At 37.6% G+C, this 13,424-nt stretch overlaps 1 protein-coding gene across 1 annotated transcript in view; it reads right to left on the reverse strand.

The window, feature by feature from the left end:
* The window catches only part of LOC124721367, a 289,081-nt gene that overhangs the window by 51,415 nt on the left and 224,242 nt on the right, over positions 1-13,424 (reverse strand). The window contains exon 18 of the mRNA XM_047246301.1: positions 5,114-5,251. Coding sequence (XP_047102257.1) covers positions 5,114-5,251 — 138 coding nt within the window. The remainder of the gene's footprint in view (positions 1-5,113; positions 5,252-13,424) is intronic.

Genomic DNA, 13,424 nt, shown 5'->3' on the forward strand with positions numbered 1-13,424 from the left:
AGTCCCAAATAAAGCAGGTGTTGACAGATGTGAAAATTACAGAACTATCAGTTTAATAAGTCATGGCTGCAAAATACTAACACAAATTCTTTACAGATGAATGGAAAAACTGGGAGACGCTGACCTCGGGGAAGATCAGTTTGGATTTCGTAGAAATGTTGGAACACGTGAGGCAATACTGACCTTACGACTTATCTTGGAAGACAGATTAAGGAAGGGCAAACCTACGTTTCTAACATTTGTTGACTTAAAGAAAGCTTTTGACAATGTTGACTGGAATACTTTCTTTCAAATTCTGAAGGTGGCAGGGGTAAAATACAGGAAGCGAAAGGCTATTTACAATTTGTACAGAAACCAGATGGTGGTTATAAGAGTCGAGGGACATGAAAGGGAAGCAGTGGTTGGGAAGGGAGTGAGACAGGGTTGTAGCCTTTCCCCGATGTTATTCAAGATGTATATTGAACAAGCAGTGAAGGAACGAAAAGAAAAATTTGGAGTAGGAATTAAAATCCACGGAGAAAAAATAAAAACTTTGAGGTTTATGAACATCAACAAAAGCTAAAGGACAATAATGGAATGTAGTCGAATTAAGTCGGGTGATACTGAGGGAATTAGATTAGGAAATGAGACACTTACAGTAGTAAATGACGTTTGCTATTTGGGGAGCAAAATAACTGATGGTGGCCGAAGTAGAGAGGATATAAAATGTAGGCTGGCAATGGCAAAGAAAGCATTTCTGAAGGAGAGAAATTTGTTAACATCGAGTTTAGATTTAAGTGTTGGGAAGTCTTTCTCTGAAAGTAGTTGTGTGGAGTGTAGCCATGTGTGGAAATGAAACATGGATGATAAACAGTTTATACAAGAAGAGAATAGAAGCTTTCAAAATGTGGTGCTACAGAAGAATGCTGAAGATTAGACGGGTAGAGGACATAACTAATGAGAAGGTATTGAAAGGAATTGGGGATAAGAGAAATTTGTGGTACAACTTGACTAGAAGAAGGGATTGGTTGGTAGGACATGTTCTGAGGCATCAAGTGATCACCAATTTAGTATTAGAGGGCAGCATGGAGGGTAAAAACGGTAGAGCGAGACCAAGAGATGAATACACTAAGCAGATTTAGAAGGATGTAGGTTGCAGTAGGTACTGTGAGATGAAGAAGCTTGCACAGGATAGAGTAGCATGAAGAGCTGCATCAAACCAGTCTCTAGACTGAAGACCACAACAACAACATGGGCCGGTGGTTTGTCAGAGTGAATCTGGTGTCCGATAGAGTTCCACATGGGTTCCATCAGGTTAAGAGAGGCAAATTTGGTGGATAAGACATGAATCACTATCATGCTCCTCATACTATCACAGCAAGACTGTAGCCTTGAGATATACACAGTTATCCCGCTAGATGATGCCATCACTGTCCAGAAACACATTGAGCATGAAGGGATGCACATGGTCTACATTAATATTCATTTAGTTCACAGTTGTCACACTGTCTTCTGTTACCACGGAAGTTTAGGTGAATATTCCCCACTGCATGATATCGTACCCATTGGCCTACAGTTCGACTAGATGATGGTGTATCCCAACATGATCATCAACCTGGTGTAATGAGTGATTCATCTGACCAGACAACCCATTTCCTTTTATCTCCAGTGAACTCTTGATAATCCTGTGCCAACTCCAATCATAATTGATGATGTTGCTCGGTCTACCTGAGAACATGTAGGGGCTGTCTGCTGTGGAGCCACATATTTAACAATGTGTGCTGAACGGTCCATAACACTTGTCCCTGCACCAGCATTGCACTCTGTCATCAGATCCGCTACAGACTGCCTCTTATGCTGCTTAACAGAAGGAGGAAGCCTCTGACCTCCACATTCTACAACGAGGCATGTATGTCCACCCAACAATGGGCCATAACCATCTACCCTTTATAAAAAATATTATGAAAAGGATAGATTGCTACTCATCGAACAGTCCGGCTTCAGTGGACACTGACAGTGGTTACGTATATGAGTTGCACTTGTGTGAAAGTGTGTGTGTTTTCTACCTTAGAAGGACCTTTTTTGGCTGAAAGCTTAAATGCATAGCAGTCTTTTTGTTGTGCCTGTCTGAGACTCAACGTCTCCTCTATATGGTGAGTAGCAATCTATCCTTTTCACAATGGTGTCATTATTCCATCCTGGATTTTCCACTGTTTGACTTTGCCAAAGTCTCTTGTACCAATTAATTTCCCCATTTGTGGTCATTATTGTTATTAGAATGATTCCCCATTCGTTTCTGCTCCACTTATACATTTTCTTTTCTGTGTCACATGCCTCCAATGTTACCAGGTGGCATTCAGTATTGTGGTGCGCAGTGGTTATTAATGTTTTGGTTCATCAGTGTATAAATGGCTACACAAATGAAAATTACTGATGACTGCTACACTTTGTGTTTCTCTGTTTTCTCCATAGTAGTGAGATTAACAGTACTCAGATACGCACACTGTAAATAAATTAGCAGTGGCAGTATTTATGTTCAATCACCCTAGCAGATGTGTCACTGATACACCAACTAAACCGCTAACACTAGAGATTCTGAGCCATGGCCCACTATAACAGATTAACACAAGACTACAATGATCATAAGCTGCAGTAGCCACCAGAAAAATTGCGGGAGGCGCATATCGGCACGGCGTGTCACGGACAGTAGTTGTTGCAAGTAAAGTCCTGTCCACCAGAGGACACGCGAGAATTCGGCTGCGACCTCTGCCGGCGGAACAACTACAACCCAGGCAGCACGGGCCGTGCCCAGTCAGTTCACATCGGGCATGCCTATCAGACGGTTTCCGGTCTACACTATGTGAAGTGCGACGGAAACGTGAATTGTGTTACTATATAAGCACAGTGTGATTCTGAACCTTTCCAGAGATGTTATCCTACAAGGTGACAACCCCCAGACTGGCGGTGTCTTAGATCTAAGTTGGAAAACAAGTTCCATAAATAAAATTTAAGTACTACATAGTTCATATTTTTAGTACCGTATTTACTCGAATCTAAGCCGCACTTTTTTCTGGTTTTTGTAATCCAAAAAACCGCCTGCGGCTTAGAATCGAGTGCAAAGTAAACGGAAGTTCTGAAAAAATGTTGATAGGTGCCTCCACAACTAACTTCTGCCGTCGAATATATGTAGCCCTACACAGGCATGCTTTGCAGGTATAAAGATAAATGCTGGCGCCAAAACCTCTGTGTCAGTAAATAAATTTATAAAGAACGTGGAAGACGAGCTTTTTTTCTCCGCCCCGAGTTTCGACCACTGTATTTTCATACATTATCTAACGAAGTAAATACAAATTCCGTATTGTTCATCTTCGAATGTAGCAACATTTCAATGTACTACGAACGTCCGACTGGCAAGACTGTTTGGTATGTTTGTCAATTTGGCCTACTCTACGTTCTGAATTTTTTCCTACCTGTGACAAGAGATAGTTGCTAATACGAACTTTTATGAACTGTGAATGACATGCAGTATTCTCTTCACCATAAGAATATAAACATTTTGCCATGTATTCTTTCGTGTTTGCTGCTATCTCATTTAAATCCTGTCTGCCTAATTAACTATGAAACTAGAGTGAGACAACAGCAAACGCGGAAGAATATACATATCGTGTCATATTTATATTCGTATTATTCTTATGCTTAATAGTGAAACAGTCAGAAATGAAGCATGGCAATTGACTAGATTTTTAAATCTAAGATGACTAATTTCTGTGCAGAATGTAATGTACTAAAGAGGCATCTGCAAAGATTTTCAAACGGAGAGAAATTTTCTCTAAACTCTCGTTGATTACATCTTCTATCATCCGCAGTCTATTATTTGGTTCTTGTTGATCATTATCAAAGAAAGTAGTGGTGTAAGTAACAACAAACAGCAGTCTCTTCCCATTGTTTCGCTAATGAGAGGATTCCTCTCTCTCTCTCTCTCTCTCTCTCTCTCTCTCTCTCTCTCTCTCTCTCTCTCTCTTTCTTTTGAATTGGTTTTTAATTGTTAACGGCGGTAGCGTGGACAAAAGCAAGCCATGCTGTGATCGGCGACAGGCCATAAACACTGATTATCAGAATGCGACAAACAATGCTTGACACAGTACAGTAATGCATTTTCAGCTTAGAGTGACGTAAACACCTATAACAAAGAGAACGGCACTTAATCAGATCAAAGGAAAATAAGCAATCAATTCAAACCAGACGAAGCACATGAAAAAGGAAGGGTATCCGTATAAATACGGACAGAGTGCCTGACGCATAGCAATGGCTACCTGGTAAAGCTTAACTGCTAAGCTTACGATTTGAACCGAACTACTGTAGCTGTATCATCATTCATTTGACCTAAATTGTGTCTCATGTTACAATGGACCACCTTTGTTTCGATTTGGAGGTGCGGCCTAAAACTTCTCTCTCCATTTGAATTTCGAGTTGCAAATTTCAGGTGCAGTTTAGATTCGGGAAATTTTTTTTCCCTTGATTTCGAGTCTCATTTTTCAAGCGCGGCTTAGATTCGAGTGCGGCGTAGATTTGAGTAAATACGGTAACCTCTGCATATTTTAAAGGATATAAAATAGTTAATTTTAAAAGATGATGAGATGGTCATAGACAACTGTCTCCAACTCACTAACATTAGAAATTAAACCACATCTACTGAATCCTTAGAGATTAATAAAATGACAAGAATTTCTGAATGGAGGACAAAAATTGGTATTAGGGAAAACATTCACTTGCTGCATACTGGAGGCATTGAGTAGTGGAAAGACACACGAGAGAGCATATACTACAGTAGCCCCTCCCCCCACCCCAACACACACACTCTCCCCCCCCCCCCCCAAAATCCGTCAGAGGCTACCTGAACCCATTTAAGCAGTATTTATGTCCACTATGACACAGAACACTGATTTAAAAGGTAATTTACAATGATCAATCTGTCTGCCATAGAATGATTTTTATGAGCAGCAAGTGATCATCTTTCCCCATGCTATTTTTGGGAACCTCTAATTATACTATTTTGATTTTTTTTAAACACACACAATACTTTATACTACTTTGGAAGCTTATCACAAAAATATAAGAACCAATAATAACTCACCACAATGATTCAGCTTTTACACGAGTTGCCCAAACAGCCTTCTTCAGACGAATCAAAGCAGACAGTAATTCATGAGAGGTCTTTAACAGTTCTGCATATTCCTCCTGGTCTTGTTTATCACTGGAGGCTACTGATAATCTATAAATGGAAATTATTATTATTATGGACTATTTGAATAATTTATAAATAACAGCAAAACTGGAACATTTAATTAATTTCAGAATATATAATTTTTAAGTAACAAGCAACATATAAAGTATCATTAGTGAAATAGATCAATTATTTACGAAACATTAATCTGAAATTTAAAAAACACAAGAAAATTAAATGTCAATTTCAGCCAAGCATTAATATGTTGGTTTGCCCCACTGCAGCACTTGAAAGGTAACACTTTTTTCTGCTTTCAGGAAACAGTAATTATATCTTTGGGCAGTAAAGGGAAAATAACGGAAAGCAAACAATATAGACAGATTCAAAAGCTACTCCATTAACCTGTGTCAATCATTTTTTTTCCTTTCTTTCTTTTGGGTCATCAGTCTACTGACTGGTTTGATGCGGCCCGCCATGAATTCCTTTCCTGTGCTAACCTCTTCATCTCAGAGTAGCACTTGCAACCTACGTCCTCAATTATTTGCTTGACGTATTCTAATCTCTGTCTTCCTCTACAGTTTTTGCCCTCTACAGCTCCCTCTAGTACCATGGAAGTCATTCCCTCATGTCTTAGCAGATGTCCTATCATCTTGTTCCTTCTCCTTATCAGTGTTTTCCACATATTCCTTTCCTCTCTGATTCTGCGTAGAACCTCCTCAATCCTTACCTTATCAGTCCACCTAATTTTCAACATTTGTCTATAGCACCACATATCAAATGCTTCGATTCTCTTCTGTTCCGGTTTTCCCACAGTCCATGTTTCACTACCATACAATGCTGTATTCCAGACGTACATCCTCAGAAATTTCTTCCTCAAATTAAGGCCGGTATTTGATATTAGTAGACTTCTCTTGGCCAGAAATGCCTTTTTTGCCATAGCGAGTGTGCTTTTGATGTCCTCCTTGCTCCGTCCGTCATTGGTTATTTTACTGCCTAGGTAGCAGAATTCCTTAACTTCACTGACTTCGTGACCATCAGTCCTGATGTTAAGTTTCTCGCTGTTCTCATTTCTACTACTTCTCATTACCTTCGTCTTTCTCCGATTTACTCTCAAACCATACTGTGTACTCATTAGACTGTTCATTCCGTTCAGCAGATCACTTAATTCTTCTTCACTTTCACTCAGGATAGCAATGTCATCAGCGAATTGTATCATTGATATCCTTTCACCTTGTATTTTAATTCCACTCCTGAACCTTTCTTTTATTTCCATCATTGCCTCAGTCTCTATTAATTCACTGTCACCACACCATCCACCCAACAGCTTAGCTTCCCCTTCCTCACCTATCAAGGGAACCTCCCCATCATACTGAAAAATTACTGTATCTCATTGCTACCTACCAGAACCCCTCGGAGAGCATTAAAGATAAACACCAGTCCTAATTGTCCAATTGTATAGTGACCTGTTTCCAAATTACATACAAAAAAAAATACTATTTCAGTATACATATAATTCGAAAACGATGCTTTGCTGATTAACATTGTTCTTATGTGAGAAACATAATATAAATGTGAGATTAATACTATAACTAATCGAAAGAAATAGAGCACATGGTCAGGATGTACCAGTAAACTTATCATTATAAAATTACTTCAACAATTTAAATAGAACATGTAAATAAAGCATGTTAATTGAATCTTCGATATATGTTAGCACTAAAATTCGGACACTAGTTGATTTGTTATAAACAAATTTAGAAATGTAATTGTTACCTGTAACATAATTAGTCAGAAAATGTTATATTTACTCGTAACTAAGTTGAAAACAGGTTCACCTTGTTCAGCACTGAGATTGTAAATTTTTAGCAATGTGTATCTCATATTCGGTTCAACTTTTAATTGTGATTTTACATAAAATTGTAATTTTCATTGTAGGTAATTGTTAGCAAAAGTATAAATAGAGGTCACGCAGGCACCTTGGGGCACTCGTTTTTTGGCTAGGGTTGCGAGCAAATGTATTGTAGGCTCACTTGTTTTTTGATTGTTGTGAACTCTGTGTCGTTTGATGTCAACTTTGGGTACATGTGATGTAACCGGTACAGTTCACCAGGCTCGGACACCAGAGTCCTGGAAATATATTGGTATTAAAGCTGCACTGTACTTTGGAATTTATCTGGGAGTCTTCCGCAATCCTTTTCATAGGCTGCACAGGGACGAGGCATGAATCCAGGAATTTTACAAAACCCCGAAAACTAAACAACTCTCAATGTTGGTAGAAATGACGTGAAAACAACAGTGCATCGACTGGGCATTTCACTCAAAACATTTGCAATGCAGAGGACGACTCGCAAGAATTCCATGTACAAGAGGTAGGAACCATAATGTTGTACGTTGCAGACTGCGCCATGGAAGTCGCCAGGAGCAAAAGTGAAATTCTGGAATGACATCGCAAATGAATCAGATAAGTACCCTTTTTAATTGTTTTTATTTCAGTCGCAGACAGTGTCCTACAATTTTCTGTTTTTGTTTCATTGTGTGTGTGTGACAATTTCACCTGACAGGCAGGAAAGTGTTTTGTCTAGTGTTAGCCACTTTGATCAAAATGAGCGAAACTCAGTTAAATCGAATAGGCATGACCACGCGGTCAGGCCGTCAATTTCATGCTTCTACTTCAAATGTACACTTAAACAGTGAAGCAAATTTCGCGAGCAGTAGTTCTTCGCCCTTTCATGGTTTTTCGGGAGCAAATCAGCAACCGAATTTAATTGATCAGATATCTCAATTGTTGAATAATAAACTAGAACAATTGGTAACTCAAAATAACCAATTAGGTAGCAACATTAAATAGGTCAAAGAAAAGCTGGAGCAAAATTTGAAATCACCGAGAGAAGAAATCAATGCAACAAATAACAAAGTACAAATTGTTGCATGTGACATAGAAACGGTAGAAACCAAAGTTGACTGTTTGGAGGCTTTCACAATATCCGAATTTAAAGACACAAACAAAAGCATTGAATTAGTTAACGAACGTGTCAAAAACATGGAAGTAGTCGTTTTAAATGAATTAGTGGACTGAAAAGACGAGTAAAAAATGTTGCAGGAACTCTTTGTTTCAGAAAAAGAATTGGTAGGGGAAAGATTGAAATTAAATTCTGAAGTTGTTTCTGATAAGATATCTCGTATTGACGAGAAAGTAGAAAGGGTAACAATAGAACTGCAAACAGTCAGCTCTGAAGTTTCAAAATTGCAAAATAATATAATGTCCAATTTTGATTCAAATCAGATGTTTGTGCATAGTTGTAACAATGTTAGTTTAAAATGTTACCCAGGTGATGCGAAATTGCATCCAGTTGACTTTGTGCATCAGTGCAAAGACAGTTTCTAACCTAACATGCCAGAGTCCAGCTAAAGTTAAATTTGCGAAACATTTTTTGGATGGTGAAGCCCTTACATGGGTGAACCAAAACATTGATACAAATACTACGCGTTTTGCCGATTTTGAACGCCAATTCTTGGCAAAGGTTTGGTCGGAAAACAAACAGCCAAGAATAAAATCTGAATTTCTTAACGGTAGCAAATATCACACAGGTCTTGCAATTAGCGTGCGAGAATTTTGTGAAAAACAATTAGGGACATTGTCACATTTGAGCAAACCTTTGGACGAACTGATACAGATTGACGCACTGAAACGGCGCCTGCCACACCATTTTCAGTGGGGACTTGTATATGGACCAGATGACAGTGTTGACGAATTTTTACGTTATGTAGACAAAATTGACCGTGCATGGCAGAATGATGACAGACAGTACAATCAAAACCTCTGAAACACTCACAATAGGAATGGGGGGTCACAACAATTTAATGGGCACAGAAATAATAACTGGCGTGGTAACCAAAACAGTAGTTACTACAGACACGAAAACCATCAAGAACAGAGAAACAGTAACCAGCCTCACAACAGCAATTCCAATCAGGGAAACAGGTAACCACCTCGTTGGGAGCCTGTCAATTTGAGGTGAATAATTATGGCACAAACCAGGCAAATAGGAGGTTAGAGAGACGGAAACATAAAAGCAATCATAAATGTAATGTAAATAGGGACTACTACTTAGATGATACTAGTTATAAGCAAAACTTTTGGGATCACATGTTGAGTGAATTGAACAATGCACATACTCAAGCAGGACCACAGTTTGAACTTAATGAACATGACTTAGCATTAATTGATGACAAATTAACACCTGATGTAGACAGAACTTATGATATGTATGGTATCACTAGCTTGTTTTCTGATGAAGGTAAGGATAATGAGGTATCTATATTAATAGAAATTGGTAGCCAAAATGAGGAAATAACACCTGACTCAGATAATGAAAAAGGTAGCGATTTCAGTAGTGTAACTTCAGATGTTGAACACTTAGTACTTAAGGCAGATGTGCATGCAAAGGCATCACCCACAGATTATTTTGATGATGATTTTGATAAAGATAGTGTTGTGAAAGATGATGTATTTGATGATATATGTACACAAGAGGAATTAGATGGCATTATTTATGTTGAAGTTACTGATAATGGTGTTGCAGCTGAAAGTAACTCTGAATGCGAAGTTGGTTAATGTGAAGATATTAAGAGTGCAAACAATGTATTGGTACCAATTTGTATAAAAGAAATCTTAAGTAAATCTACTAATACGAAGGAACAAGCTAACTTAATAGGTGAGAAGATTTTGGAATCTATTATCAGTGAAAATGAAGTTTGTTTAGAAAATAATAAGGAAAGTGAAGTCATCAAATCAGATCCATCCATGAAAGATAATTTTAAGTCTAATGAAAGAAAGGTATCTGTCTCATGTCTATTTAATTCTAATCATAATGACACTCAATCTTATGTTGATTCTGACATTGAAACCTGTGGTGAAGAAGTATGTAACAACATCGACACAACTGAATTAGAAAGTGACTTGCTGGCAGAGAATGTAAATAGTGACCCAAATATTACCTTAGGTAGCCCTTACGTAGAAATAAGTGTTTACAATTGGTGAGGACTTTGATTGACACTGGTAGTCCCATTAGTAGTATTTCAGCCAAGTTGAGGAACAGGATAAAAGACACTGAAAGGTACATCGAATTTCCCATCACAGGTGTACGGATTAAAGGTGCCACTGGCAAGTTTAGTAAGTTAATAAATAAACAAGCTTTAATTAGATTTTCTGTTGGCAACATTAATTTTGAACATGGTTGTTTAGTTATTCCAGACCTCAATGAGCAAATGATTTTAGGGATGGACTGGATAGTTAAAGCAAAGGTGAGTTTTGATTGGCAAAATTCAGAATTACTGTTCACTGAACCAAAGGCCAGTATTCAAGGAAAAGTAGTGATCCAGTTGCATTCAAGTAAAAACAGTAGTAACCATATTAGGGAAATAATTTATCCAGAGTGTAGCCATTACATGGAGGAAGAGGAAAATTGGAATCACAATAACCAGAATTTGGTTGATGATAGTTACTCCCTAACCATATCAGAAAAGGTAAAAGAAGCAAATGACTTGATTGAGTCTGAAAAGCAGGAATTAGAAAATTTTCTCTGGGAAAACTGTAACATTTTTAGTGATCAACCTGGTAGGGTCAAAGATTATGAATGTCATTTGAAGTTAAAGCCACACGAACCCTTTTTCATTAAGCCTTATGGGGTACCCATCTGTAAAAGGAAAGAAGTGGAGAGGGAACTCCAGAAAATGCAAAAATGGAGAATAGTAGAGAGAAGTCACAGTCCACATAACAACCTAATGGTCTGTATTTCAAAAAAGGATGGTGGTGTTAGGCTGGTATTGGATTCACATTACCTGAATAAGTTTATAGAAAGAGAAACAGATCATCCTGAATCCATGGAGGAACTCCTGTACAAATTCAATGACACAAAATATTTTTCTAGCCTGGATTTGACCTCAGGCTTTCATCTAATCACATTAGCACAGGATTCAAGGCAGTACACAGCCATTTTACATAATGGTAAATGTTTTCAGTATTGTGTTGTTCCGTTCAGGCTGAATGTGTCTGTAGCTGAGTTTATTCGAGCTTTGGATCATGTGATTGGAAGTGAACTACTATCTAAACTAATTATTTATGTGGATGATATATTAATAACCAGCAAAACTTGGGAGGAACACCTTGATACCTTGTACAAATTAGCCAATAAGTTCAGACAAGGCAGTATGACCCTTAAATTAAGTAAATGCAAATTTGGAGTATCAGACTTTAAGTTTTTAGGCCATATAATTAACAGAGAAGGCATTCTACCTGATAGTGATAAAATTTCTGCAATTATCCAGTTTTCATGTCCAAAGAACAAGAAACAGCTGAGGTCATTTTATGGTCTACGTAATTTTTATTGTAAGTATGTCAGCATCCAAGCTTTAAATGCACCGTGTTTGAGAGAGCTATTAAAAAAAGAACACCATATGGGAATGGACAGATCAGTGTCAAGCAGCATTCGATGAGATCAAACAACAACTAAATAACAGTCAATTACTCCACAGACCTGACCTTTTACTGCCATTTTGCCTAATGACAGATAGTTCAAATTACGGATTGGGTGTACATTTGTTTCAACAGAAGGAAATTGATGGAAAAATAGAACATCTTTCAATCAGCTTTGCCAGTCGAGGTCTGCAGAAACATGAACGTAATTACACGGTGACTGAGAAGGAACTACTCGCCATTGTATGGGGTTTCACTAAATACAGGAACTATCTAGCAGGCCATAAAGTCATAGTTTTCATGGATCACAAAGCTCTATGTTATATTCAAGACTGTAAACTTTTCAATAGTAGATTAAACAGGTGGGCCATATTTTTGCAACAATTTGATTATAGCATTCAGTATATAAAAGAGGATCAGAATGTAACTGCTGATGCGTTGTCTAGATTACCTGTGGGGGGTGGTCAGGAAGAAGAACTATTGGATAACAAAGTGTTTAAAATAATGTACATGAGAGGGATTAAGGTTGAAAAGGAAATTACTAACATCTGCAGTCAGCTTAGGAGATACCAGAACCATGATGATGATTTGAAACTTGTGAAAAGCCTTATTGGTAAAAAGGGTTATGAAAAGGTTGGCAAGTATTATCAAAACTTTAAAGGGATTTTATTCAGAAGACATAACACTGACTCTGACATCTGGAAGGTTTGTTGGCCTATACAATGTGTTGACGTTTTAATTAAGTACACACATGAGAGCTATGGACACTGTGGAATCATGAAATGCACAGACAAACTTAAGGAAAATGTCTGTTTTAATAATATGTTTAGAAGAGTAAGACTGGTTATACAAAAACGTGATTGGTGAAATCAAAAAATCCAAGGTTATTTAAAAAGTATTGTGCCAAAAGGCAAATTGGAGCTTATAGGAATTGATTTGTTTGGCCAATTGCCGAGAACTAAAGAGGGTTATACATATTTGTTTGTAGTTGTTGACTTATTCACTAAAACTAGTAAAATTGTATCCACTAAAGAAGGCAACAAGCAGGAAAATTTTAAACTGTTTCTGTAATGATTATTTCACAAAAGCCATTCTTTCAGACAATGGGAGCCAATTTACATCTAACATTTGGAAAGATTTCATGAAAGATGAAGATATTAAGCGCGTCCTTATTTCTGTTTATTCTCCATCTTGTAACCCAACTGAGCGCTATATGTGTGAAATAGGCAGGCTTTGTAGTACTTACTGCTCTAAAGATCATACAAATTGGTGAAGTTACATATGTGATTTTGAAGATGTTTTGAACACCTTACAACATACAACAACTGGCTTTATGCCTTATGAAGTCCATTTTAACAAACACCCACCAAACATGTTGTATGAATTAATCATTTTCCCTGTCTGTGATGAGTTAACACCGGACGAGAGAATGGAAAAAGTAAAGAAAAATATTGAAACACACTGTGCCAAGAGAAAGCTTAAACATGACTCAAAAGGAAAGTTTACACAGTACAATGTAGGTGATTTAGTCTTAGCCAAAAGTTATGAGAAATCCAAGGCAATCAATAGAGAGATCAATAAATTTTTCGATATTTACATTGGTCCATTTGAAGTTTATGAAAAACCACATCCAAACGCCTACCGACTTATCTATCCCAAATCAAAAAAGCAATTTAGTTTAAGAAATGTCACTCAGTTGAAACCTTATGTGCAATAACTGCAATCCCTCAGGGGGGTACACAATCT

Source organism: Schistocerca piceifrons, chromosome X (assembly GCF_021461385.2).
Source record: "Schistocerca piceifrons isolate TAMUIC-IGC-003096 chromosome X, iqSchPice1.1, whole genome shotgun sequence".
NCBI lineage: Eukaryota > Metazoa > Arthropoda > Insecta > Orthoptera > Acrididae > Schistocerca > Schistocerca piceifrons.